General features: G+C 43.3%; 2 protein-coding genes across 4 annotated transcripts in view; one reads left to right on the top strand and one right to left on the bottom strand.

The window, feature by feature from the left end:
• LOC108236559 (rabphilin-3A) overlaps positions 1 to 2019 on the bottom strand; it is a 26226-nt gene extending 24207 nt beyond the window's left edge. The window contains exon 1 of one of the 3 annotated variants that reach the window (XM_017417304.3): positions 1594 to 2019. The gene's annotated coding sequence lies outside the window, so the exon portion shown is untranslated. The remainder of the gene's footprint in view (positions 1 to 1593) is intronic. The other 2 variants (XM_017417303.3, XM_017417306.3) reach the window with 2 other exon arrangements.
• An 889-nt stretch (positions 2020 to 2908) lies between these two features.
• Positions 2909 to 7930, top strand: vps33a (VPS33A core subunit of CORVET and HOPS complexes). The gene is made up of 13 exons (XM_017417108.3): positions 2909 to 3063; positions 3330 to 3395; positions 3540 to 3667; positions 3791 to 3977; positions 4061 to 4177; positions 4303 to 4477; positions 4643 to 4836; positions 5109 to 5235; positions 5357 to 5424; positions 5528 to 5665; positions 5784 to 5921; positions 6016 to 6184; positions 7458 to 7930. Exons 1-13 carry the CDS (start codon positions 2962 to 2964, stop codon positions 7649 to 7651), a joined length of 1803 nt encoding a protein of 600 aa, XP_017272597.1. The 5' UTR covers positions 2909 to 2961; the 3' UTR covers positions 7652 to 7930.
• The last annotated feature ends 4237 nt before the right edge of the window (positions 7931 to 12167 follow it).

Genomic DNA, 12167 nt, shown 5'->3' with positions numbered 1-12167 from the left:
CCCCCCACTCCTTTGACAAATTTAGAAGAAATTAAAAACCTGCAGAAAACCGGAGGGGGTGACGTAATACGTTGAGCTCGGACTGTGAAGATCAGAGAAGAACACGGAGTTGTGCACCTTTACTAGTGTGGCCATGGTAACGGTGAAATCAAAAGACGGCACTCAGGCGATTAAACGCTCGGTGTGTGTGTGTTTTTGCGTCCATCCCCGCGAATCTGCGATAACTACACATCGCATCACGCTCAGAGCAGGTCACTGTTGCAGCGGGCGTAGTATGTTTAGAAAGGCACACAGGATGGTGGGTACGGCCGCCGCGCATCCTCCAGCTTTAAATAATGCAGTCAGCGTGTAAAGCACTTCCTCCGTTCTCCCATCAGTTTTTCAGGGGTTTTTTTTTCACCCCAAAACATTCATGTTTCCATAAAGCTCTAGTTCTTTTATTTGCGCTTGTTTTATGTGACCAGAGCTGACAGATGCCTTGCCTTCTGATTTCTCGTTGTTTCCCTCTGCACAGAAATCAGACGAATAACAACAAGAAAGAAAGGCCAAAAGCAGAGAGGGGTAGAAGCACGAGGGTGTCGCCCAGTGACTTCTACTATGGTTGCTCATGTGAGAAGATGCAGCTGCAGAGATCTCCCGGAGTGTTCATTCACTCTTTTCTCCCCCCCCCCACCACCATTTAATCCCCCTCCTGCTTCAGGTCTGTGGGTTGGGGTTGGAGGCGGTGGAACTGGCAGATTCCCAGCTTCGGCCTGCTCTGACCCTCTGGGTGCAACACTGTACGGGTGCGAGAGACGGCGGATAACGTCACGTCAGGGAAACAAGTGAATCACACGTCCAGGAGGCACAGCTGGACTTAAGAGCTGCCCACATCAAGATTTGGAGGCTTCACTGATCCTCTCCCCCCCCCCCTCATCTCCTTCCTGCAGGCACATCAAACCTCAGCGTTTGCTTCAGAAAAAAAAAGAGAAGGACAAGAAAGAAGCAGAATCCTGCAGCAACGCCCTGAGACTGCAACAACACGGTGTCAAAAAAAACAACAAAAAACTGACAAGGTCTGCTCCCTAATGTCAGATATGCAGGAAGGAAGCGGCGCTGCTGCAGGAGGGTGCTGCCAGACCCTGGACCCTCCTGAGGGGGGCCATCAGGACGGTCCAGCTGAGGTTACATTCATCGTGAAGAAACTTAGTCCACAATCACCACACGTCAGCACACAAACAGGTACTCACAATGCTGCCAGCCAGGCGTGTGGTTCGTCTAAAAATAGCAATTCAGTCAAATGTTCATTTGCATTACAGACAGCAGCAGCTGCATGCACACAATCACCAACACTGCCCTTTTTTTTACTACAATCCAACAGTGAAGACAGAGAAATCTGTTCCATCAAATGAACACACAGGCTCTAAAATATGCTCCGTCTTCACAGATGATTCACAGTCCCCTCTCCCTCAATCCTCTGAATGAAAAGCTGCATTCATTCAACTTGGATACACTGTGGCTGTGTCCAAACTGGAGACATAAAAAAAAACTGAAAGCAATTTACAGGGAGAAGATGCAATGTTTGGAAAACCTTCGAATGAGATCAGAGCCTACCTGAGAATCCAGCCCTGCCTCTCCTCTCCTCTCCTCTCAGGATGCTGTCAGGGAAATGATGCGGACTAGGTTTCTGCGCGGAGCCTGGATGCGAGCCCACGGTCAGTCACTGCGCATGGTCCCCCGTCACCCAGATGGAAAGGCGCTGCGTTTGATTACAGGAACCGTGGAGCTCCGGAGGGGGACGCGTGACGCTGCGGGGCTTCGGGCTCAGCGGGGGTCGCCACGACGCGCGGGAACTGCTCTCACCGTCCTGCGTGGAGGACGGCTGGAAAGCCCTTGGTGCCGTGGGAAGGAAACCCCTGGATCCGAAGTGATAACACAATGATGCTGGAGTGGGCAGTCGCCACCTGATCCAGTTTCCCTTCGACGTGTCTAAATTTATCTCCCCGCATCAATGCAATAAATTTATCTTTTAGATTTAACTAAACTAAATCTTGGATGTCGTTTACATTTTTATTATTATTATTATTATTTGTTTAATTTGTTTTTACAGAAGTCCCTCACAAATTCTGAGATGTTACCATTATGTTTTTTTTTTATCTCAATGTAACACAAGTTTGAATTTTGTTATTTAGCTTAAACAAATAAATATCCCTTCCAAGTTAAATTACAAAATAAATTATATAAAACGAGATTTCTATTAATAATCTCAATCAGTGCTGTTTTTTTTTCCTTAGCGGAGACATTGCGCCACCTAAAGATCGTAGTGTTCATTACAGTAATAATTATTAAACGAGCGCTTTTATGTTTGTTTAGAGGGTATATTTGACGGCGTTGTGGTTGATATCGGTACATGTAATGCAAATATATATATTCTGTTAGAAAAACTTGCCTTGACGGATAAAGGAAGCTTGATTTTCAGCGGTTTTAGTGCACATTTACCACACCTACTGCAGAGACTTACAGCGGAGCAAGATGCTTCACTCCGCGTACTTCCTATTTTGTACACCGAAGACGACTCATGTGGAGGAAATAATGGAACTCGACTATCAACGTATGTGTTCACATGTAATTCAAATGGCATTTTTAAAGTATTAAAATAATGTAACACTAAGGTAAAGCTGTTTTTAGTCTCACGCTTTACAAAGTCGAGTTGATTTTAGCTTAGCAACGCACGGGTGAAGTTAGCATCTTAAATCCAAAGGCGGACAGGTAACTAAACCTTATAATTATAAATTTTATCCTTTTAGAACCTTGGTAGATAATACAGAGAAACAAACACGAAGCTGGGACAGAAGCTGCAACATAAATTTGTACAATTTCTATTAGTTGTATGATGAGGTGACCTATCTTGCGACTGTCGTGTTTGGTCACGTGACGTTGGCTTCCGGCTGGAGTCACCTGACCGTGTGTTGTGAAGCAAAAATGGCCGCTCATCTGTCGTACGGAAGAGTGAATTTAAACATATTGAGAGAAGCGGCACGGAAAGAGCTGCGAGAGTTTTTGGACAAATGCGCCGGGAGCAAGGTAAAAGGAAAACAAGACACTGAACGCGTTCAGCTTAGACAAAAACAAAGACGACTAAAATACTTCCTGGGACACAAGTAACCCTGTGTCTCCTCAGTTTTTCACCAAGGAGTGCAAACTGAGCAAATTATGTTGAGATATAAGTACCAAAAACATCCCCTGGCTTTAGTTTATTTGACCTTGTAGGTGACTGGTTGATATTTGTAAGAATCCCACAAACAGCTGATTGTTTATTCTTTGCTCCATGATGTGTTGTTGCTCTTCAGGCCATAGTTTGGGATGAGTATCTGACGGGACCTTTTGGACTCATAGCTCAGTACTCCCTTCTGAAGGTAAGTCCCTTCTCTGTAAAATGTAAATATAATGAAAATTAGGTAGATTATTACACACAGGTAGCAGGATTTGATAATGCCTAATGCAGTATTTTTTTAATAAATAGTTGCTTCTGCTCTTCTTGTTGCACATCTGTGTTTCAGGAACATGAAGTGGAAAAGATGTTCACCCTGAAGAGTGGCAGGCTCCCCTCTGCTGACGTCAAAAACATCATCTTTTTCGTCCGTCCCAGGCTGGAGCTCATGGACATCATTGCTGACAATATAATCAGGTGACGTCTTGTTTTCCTGCCCGTCGCTCTTAGCAGCAGCAGAAGCGGTCTTCTCTTCCTCCCTTGGAAGAACGTGTGCGGAGTTTGTAACGTTTGTGTCCCGGGTTTGGGCGCCTTCTGCAGTGAGGGGAAGGCGCATTCGTCACGGGACTACCACATTCTGTTTGTGCCGCGGCGGAGCATGCTGTGCGAGCGGTGGCTGAAGGAGCAGGGCGTGCTGGCCTCTTTCACCAACATCGACGAGTACATCCTGGACCTGATTCCTTACGACGGCGACCTGCTCTCCATGGAGTATGAAAGCGCTTTCAGAGTGAGTTTAAGGCACATCCTGGTTTTTTCTCCTAACAGCAGAAGAACTCATGATATCCCGTTCTTCCCTTTTTTCTCACTCAGGAGTGCTACCTGGAAAATGACCAAACGAGCCTGTACCACACAGCCAAAGGCCTCATGACCCTGCAGGCGCTGTATGGCACCATTCCACAGATCTTTGGGAAAGGAGACTGCGCACGAGTGAGTATTTGACAAGCAATGATCGGTACAGTACTGAAAGAACTTGATCGCACGCTGACAGAAGCTCAGCGGGAACCGGGCAAATTATATTTTTTCTGAGACTGGAATCCTCTGCTGCTCCTTAGCATGTGGCCAACATGATGCTGCGGATGAAGAGGGAGTTTGCTGGCACTCAGAATCAAATTCTGCCGGTGTTTGATACTCTTCTCCTCCTGGACCGTAACGTCGACCTGCTCACCCCGCTGGCTACGCAGCTCACCTACGAAGGTCTCATCGATGAGATCTATGGAATAACCAATGGTCAGAATATGTCATTTTCTGTGTTATTGTCTCTGATATAGTCACACTCTCATATATTATTGTATTTTTTGAGGTTTTACCTAAAAAACTTTATCTAAAGTGATCTTTCTTGTTCGCGCGTGGGGCATATAGAAATACAGCATGTGTACTTGTTCTGTCTGACAGGATACGTCAAGCTTCCTCCTGAGAAGTTTGCGCAGAAGAAGCAAGGTGAAGCCAGCAAAGATTTACCCACAGAGCCCAAGAAGCTGCAGCTCAACTCGGCAGAGGAGCTGTACGCTGAAATCCGGGACAAAAACTTTAACGCCGTCGGCGCCGCGCTCAGCAAGAAAGCCAAAATTATATCTGCTGCTTTTGAGGTTTGTCCCGCTTCAAACTCTTGCTCGTCTTTCTGCATTTCATTATAATATTTAGCGGTTTATTTGATCGCTTCCAGAAATCTGAGAGATGACGTAATAAATAATCAAGGGGAACCGTTAGGAAGGCAGTTCATATTTCTTTTTCTTTCATTACATCAGGGAACATTTTATGTTTTACAGTAAGCTCCACCCGGCTGACTTCTTCTAGTGTTTTCTGTTTGTAATATATAACAGCGCTTCAGCTGCACTTGTCTGCCTTTCTTCCCGCTCAGGAACGCCACAACGCCAAAACAGTGGGAGAAATAAAGCAGTTTGTGTCCCAGCTGCCTCACATGCAGGCAGCACGGAGCTCCCTGGCTAACCACACTTCTATCGCCGAGCTGATTAAGGACATAACCAGTATGTGCGCAGCCACGTCGCATCCAGCTTAAAGGGCTGTTTTGTTCCAAGTTTTAGGATTAGTGTTGGTTAGTTAGTGTCATCTTGTGTGTGTGACCAAATCTAACGTGTCCCGTTTCAGCGTCCGAGGCCTTCTTTGACAACCTCACAGTGGAGCAGGAGTTTATGACGGGTGTCGACACAGACAAGGTATTCTTCAGCTTTTTGACTGCGATTTCTTTCTCTCCACTGTCACCTGTCGTGTATGTCGTCAGACTAATCGTTGCACGGATGAACAACCCGACCTTTGCAGGTGAACACATACATAGAGGACTGCATTGCCCAGAAAGATCCGCTGATCAAGATTCTGCGTTTGGTGTGCATGCAGTCAGTCTGCAACAACGGCTTCAAGCAGAAGGTGTTGGACTTCTACAAGAGGGAGATACTCCAGGTAGAGACAGATTCAACTCTGGGATGAAATGCTGTCAGACTCGTGCTAAAAGGAGACCAACAAATGAATGATTTTACCATATACTTATTGTTTCCTGTCTTTCTTTTTATTTGTGGAGACATATGGCTATGAACACATGCTAACGCTCAACAACCTGGAGAAGGCGGGTTTTTTGAAGACGCAGACGGGCTCAAGAAATAACTACCCCACTATTAGAAAAACCCTTAAGCTGTGGATGGAGGATGCCAATGAGCAGGTGTGAAATTTATGACTTTTGGAAAGAACGTTAAACTTGTGTAGTTTTGAGGACAGCCTTTGAATAATTAAGGTTTTGTTGTTGTTTTTCACAGAACCCAAACGACATCTCGTATGTGTACAGCGGCTACGCTCCGCTCAGCATCCGGCTGACTCAGGTGTTGGCGAGGCCCGGGTGGCGGAGCATCGAAGAGGTGCTAAAGATGCTTCCGGGCCCACACTTTGAGGAGAGACAGCCGCTCCCGTCTGGGCTTCATAAAAAACGTACGGACATCTACTCTTTTCTCTTTTTTTTCTTTTTTCCCAAATCGGGACATGTGGGCGTAAATGTAAAAGGAGAAACACTAATTCTACGTGACCAATCAGATAAACTATCGGCTTGTTTTAATGTATTAACTACAGGTGAAGCATCCCTTAGAGGAAGGCAACTACAGTCATCTTGTGTTTATATCTCAATATCTCAAGATGTCACACTGAGAGTTATGATCTGTTAGTGCTCAGAATGTGTGCAGAGTATCAGTCTCAGCTACTACCACATCCAAGTTTTGGTCCGTATCTATAAAACTGATTGAGTTACAGACATTTTTTTAGGGTCATTTGGCTGTAACTCTACAGTTTTCCGGTTAGATAAGCATTCATGTTGGTTGAAATAACCCTCATTAGGATTTTTATGTTGTGTAGGTAAAGGATAAACAGGATCTTCCTGTTCAGGCACCGATCTTTCCTCTGTTTTCTCATTTTCCAGAGAATTAATTGTTTTTGGAGCCATTTTTTTAATGTCTTGTCTTCTTATCCTGAACACGGCCCATTAAACTTGGTGTCCAACAAAGGTTGCCACGGAGATGCACCCCAAATAAAACTCAAAGCGGCCTTTTTTGACACCGAAAACCCATAGCCGAATCTTTCCTTATCACGCCGGGACACTAATCCAGCCGCCGGACCGCTGTCCGTCCCGCCTTCCACCGCAGAGCGACAACGAGCGCCTGCCTGCCTGCCGCGCGCAGATAAGACGCAGGCCTTTCTTCTGCGAGGAGACAATGCAGAGCGGCAGCAGATTGATGACTGAGAGCTGACAATGCAACGCGGCTGCTGCTGTGTGTGTGTGTGTTTGTTCTTTTCTGTGTGCTCGCGTTAAAGAAAAGGCCAAACGCGCACCGCTTGATTTGGGAGCGACAGCCAGCGTTTTTCCCTCAGTCGTCCGTGGTTGATTTATTTTAGGAGCGGTGGGTGTGAATAATAAATCTAATGAAACACCATTTAAATGAGCTAATTAGAGCTGCATGTTTAGGCATTAGAAAGTGGACTCGTCGCTACAAGCCTGCCTCACGTTGGTTTGTAAAGGTGATAATAACAGAATTTAATCTTGGCACCGGGTGCAGATTGATTAGCTTTAGAACAGATGGGTCTTGGCAGACAGATTTATTTTTTTAAAAGTTGATTTTGAACTATTTTAATTCCATAGCCACAATTCATTTTTTTTCCCCTCCGTCTTTTACTTTCACTGTTTTTGAAATACGCCCCTCTTGATTTATTACAGGCCAGCAGGGGGAAAATCGAACAACGCTGGTTTTCTTCCTCGGAGGAGTGACGTACGCAGAAATAGCCGCTCTCCGTTTCCTCTCTCAGATGGAAGACAGCGGGATGGAGTACGTCATAGCCACCACCAAGCTCATCAACGGCACGACCTGGATCAAATCCCTCATGGATCGGCCCGAATCCCAAATGCCCTGAGACCCCCCCACCCCACACACGCACACACACACACGCACACACACACACACACACACACACAGCTGGCCTCATCAAGCATCAAACCCACATCCATCCATATCAGAATCCACCCCTGATATCTCTGCTCCAGTGGCAACTTTTTCACTTTTTGAAAAAAATCTCTTTGTTCTGTTTGCCTGTTTGCTGTTGCCACGTCACTAAACAAAGACTGTACATATGTATTTATGGGATGTTTCATCACATGTGAATAAAGATGCACTTGCATTTTAAAGCTTCTTGCAGGCTTTCCTCTGTGACGCGTGTTTTTTTTAATTTATTTTTTATTTTTTTGCTGAGATTAGAAATGGGTAAATGAGATGTTAACCAGCTCAAATGAGCCTGGTATTACCCAGCCGTGTGATTGGCCGTTTCCTCCTGTGTTTTAGTGGGTAATTTTTTGAAAGGCAGTGTATCCGTCAGCAGCGGTCCAGCTCTCCAAAGCAGCAATTAGCGCAGTAACAGGCCTCCCGATCAGCCGATAATAGCCCTGTGCTGTCTGGAGAGCTCGGCCCATGGCAGCCCGTGATTTGACAGAGCAGGACACTGATTTAATTAGGAGGCCATTTGCTTCATGTTCCGGTAGAGGATAACTGTGCTGCAGGAGGGGTGTTTGATCTCTGCATCAGTCAATACCTTCCTCTTGCCTTACACTGTAAAAGGAGTCCTGCTGAGAGATATTTTTAGGTAACTCTAGTTTGTTCATTTCCTCCGTGTTGAATAGCTGCAAATTTTAGAAGCTTTTTAGTTTAGTTTAGTTTTTTTTTTAATTGCCAAACTCCTGCCCTTGTGTTTCTTTGAGGAGCAGGTGCACCGAAGACCTAAGCTGCCATTAGATCAATCCCAGGAGATTTAGATCCTTGTGATCAGTTTTTGCTTCTGGCTCCTCCTCTGCAACGAGGGCTTGGGAACGCTCAGCGCTCTGCACGCACTAACTTGAACTTCCTGGCTGTGAGAACAGGAGTCCGCCCTCCGATCAGCATCCTGTCCTCCTCCAACAGCGTCAAGGTACGACCCTTTGCATTTTATCCGCAACAAAAACAATACCTTGAACTTCTCCTGCGTATTTTCAGTCCTAACCTAACAGTTCTCAGGAGTTTAGCTTGTTGAACAGCAAAGAACTGCTTGAAATATAAATTAATTCAGTGTTACTGTATGCTCATTATGAACCATCTTCGCCATCTTTTCTACCTGAAAGCAGTTGGTTCTGCGCATAGTTTGTGACTAAAACAAAAGGCCGATCAATAGGATCCACTTAGTGCAATTTAGGCATAAATTATTAACCACGTTTTGTGCTTCTGGCCTCAGCTTCTGGGAGTTATTGGGAAATTATTTTGCAGCTAATCCAAACAATCCCATTAAGGGACATACTGCCTAAGGATGGGACTTCCTGTGTCTTTATTAATCAGAGTTCTTGCTGTTTTGTTTTGTTCTGTGCAATGTTTTTTTTTTTTTTTTTTCATATAAAATCCATATGAAATCTGACATTTGTGTGTATTTTTTATTTTTTATTTTTTTTGTAGAATGGGTCGAGGTGNGACAATGGACTTTATGATTTTTGGAATTAATTTATTCTGAGTCAATGATCTTGTCTCTCATGCTGCTGTTGTAATTGTGCAATGTTTTTTTTTTTTTTTTTTTCATATAAAATCCATATGAAATCTGACATTTGTGTGTATTTTTTATTTTTTATTTTTTTTGTAGAATGGGTCGAGGTGAGAACAAGGAGCCCGTGGAAATGGACCCCTTGTTCATCCGCTTCCTCCGGACGTTTAAGGAAGTCCTCAAGTTTGTTCTCTTCAGCTACACAGTGGTGTTTGGTGCTCTGCTGCTCGCCAGGTGGACCACATATTTTATGGTGGGAAAGTAAACTCAGAAACAGTGATTCAAAAAAGAAAAAAAAGAGCTTGTTCTTGGACTTGGAGCTGATCCAGCAGACCTTTTCTGGGATTTGAGGTCTACGCAGTTCCTTTAAGGCGACACTGATGGCTGAGAGGATCTGTCGTTTTGCTGTTTCCCTCTGTGGTCTGCATTCTCCTAACATTTATGTACTTTAAATAATAATATTAAAAATAATAATAATGTTAAAGGGGGTTTAAATTTTGAACAAGCCAGCTTGCATCTGATGTGCTGGTTGACCCTGAGATTAAATATGTAGCTGGGATTGTGTGCACTGCAACGTCACAAAAAAAAGCAAATTAAACATGTTTTTATGGTTGTAACAGACAATGAAGTACTGCATATTTTTTATAGATAAAACCATGAAATGGTTGTTTTAATATGTGTGTCACTTTAGCAATATCAAAAGGAACTTTCTTCCCATTTTATAAACATAGAAAATGAAATTACAAGACAATACGATGAAAAAAACCCCAAATATTTCTTGGTAATTAGTGTATGGATGGGTGAATGACTGGTTGTTTTATGAAGCGCTTTGGGGTCCTTGGACTAGATAAAGCGCTACACAAGTGCAGGCTATACAGGCCATAATTTCAGATTTTTTTCTTTCTTAAACAAACAATGGAGGAGGTGGGTTGGATTAGCTATCTTTCTGATAAATTTGTTTGTTTCTATCTGGTTTGTTTGTTTCAGTTTTTGTGGGAACAATGAGAATTACCATGATGTTTTTGCCAAAAGTCTTTAACAATATTTAACCTTTTTTTCCGATTAAAAATAGAATTAAGGGGTAACTTCAGTATTAAGTAACACTTCTCAGATTGATGTAGATGGAATAAGGTTGTGGGCCCGGTACAGCCCGGTATGGCCCTGTATGGCCCGAGAGCCACCACCTGATGGTCGCTACAGTATGTACACAGCCTGCTTAGTTTGTCGTTTTACATTAAAGAAATTCTCTCCCATTTTAAACAGAATGTAAAAGACAGTTTATTCACAGTGATTATTTTGAGTTCTCATAATAAAAAAGTAAGTTTTTATAAAATTATCTATTATTTATAACAGAAGAGGGACTTCATTTGACAAATGAGGCGGTTTTAGTGACCCGGTTATTTTGATGGATTAGCCAGCTTGAAGGAAACAAATTATTCTTAATTAAATTAGTTTCACGTGTGATGTTCGAATGACCAGCCACAGCACAGGAATGACAGGAATCTTTGTCTTTTGGGAAAACTAAAAAAAAAAAAAAAATCAAATAAAAAAACGAGGGGAAAGAGTCTGTGTGCACCACTGTGACCCAAGGAACTTGCTTAGTATCAGTCTATTTGTCAGCCACAGTTTTAAAAAGTTGCAGAAAAAACCTTGGGATTTTCAGAGGACTGTTTGATAAAATCATGTCAAACTCCAGAAAGTGTTGTGGAGCCTGACTGTGTTCCTGCCACTGAAACGCTTATTTCTCATCTAAAAGTCTGTTTTTATTTAGCTCAGTATATTCACAACCACCATAAATAATGTGTTTGTTGCTCAGGAGACAGTCATTTTGTTTGTATTTGAGTGATGATTTGTGGTTAGTCTGTTTTTTTATCCCCCCATAATTACTCTGAAAATGAAATAGAAACAGAAAGGTAAGTGCTTCTCATGTTTGATTAAAAACAGGAATAACGAAGAGAAACCTGAGTACACACTGCATCTGTAGTTTGTCGGTGCTAGTTTTGCAGAAGTTGAATATACTGAGTATATGGGTAATATGTACATTTTAAGTTAGCTATAATATTACATGTTTAAAGAGGAAAAGAGTATTCATGTTAGAGACAAAATGTTGTACAAATTTGTGTGGTTTTCATTACACCATGCAGTGTTTTCACTGCTTGATCTTAAAGCAGTTCAGACATACTTAGTATTATTTGCACATCTTTTTTTTGTTTGTTTGCTTAGTAATCTTTAAATCAGGTTACTTAGAGGAACACTGTTTATTGCTGGGGTACATTTCAAGGCAACCTCTTTAAACTTTATGCTCCAAGCCGATTAAAAAAACACAAGAAATGTCATAAATACCTATATTATTATTACCTTCAATTTGGACTTCCTTTATTCTAATTTTAAATCTGAAATACGTCCAATCAAATCAAAATATCTTCATTAAATTTCTCAAGTTTTCCGACTTTTCTAAACTGAGCGCAAGGGTCAGTTCGATTTCCTTCACCGACACATCCCGCAAGGGCGGGATATACGTACACCCAAGAACGTCTCCGTCGCTTTTCGCTGTAAATTAAAAGCGCGTCGAGCTAAATGCATTTTCAGGTATAACCACTTTCACTACAAAAAAAGCTGATGTACTTCGCTGACTGCTCGGGCTGAAGTTCCCGGAGCACGGAGCACGGTGTCCTCTCTGCGATTCCGCTCAAACGCCGCCCGCGCGGCGCCATTTTGAAAGCGCAACGCCAGAGGAGGCAGATGCGAGGGAAATCTCAAAGTGGAGTGCAAAGTCTGCAGACCGGCCGTGAAGGTTGTGGTTAGCCTCTTCCGCGGGATCACCACTTCGCCTTCGTGGTATCAGCCTGGTTCGAGGCGTCTGTCGGAGGAGGGG

This window comes from Kryptolebias marmoratus, linkage group LG1 (genome assembly GCF_001649575.2).
Source record: "Kryptolebias marmoratus isolate JLee-2015 linkage group LG1, ASM164957v2, whole genome shotgun sequence".
NCBI lineage: Eukaryota > Metazoa > Chordata > Actinopteri > Cyprinodontiformes > Rivulidae > Kryptolebias > Kryptolebias marmoratus.
The sequence above is the reverse complement of the archived record's forward strand: the minus strand, read 5'-3'. Positions and strand labels throughout refer to the sequence as shown.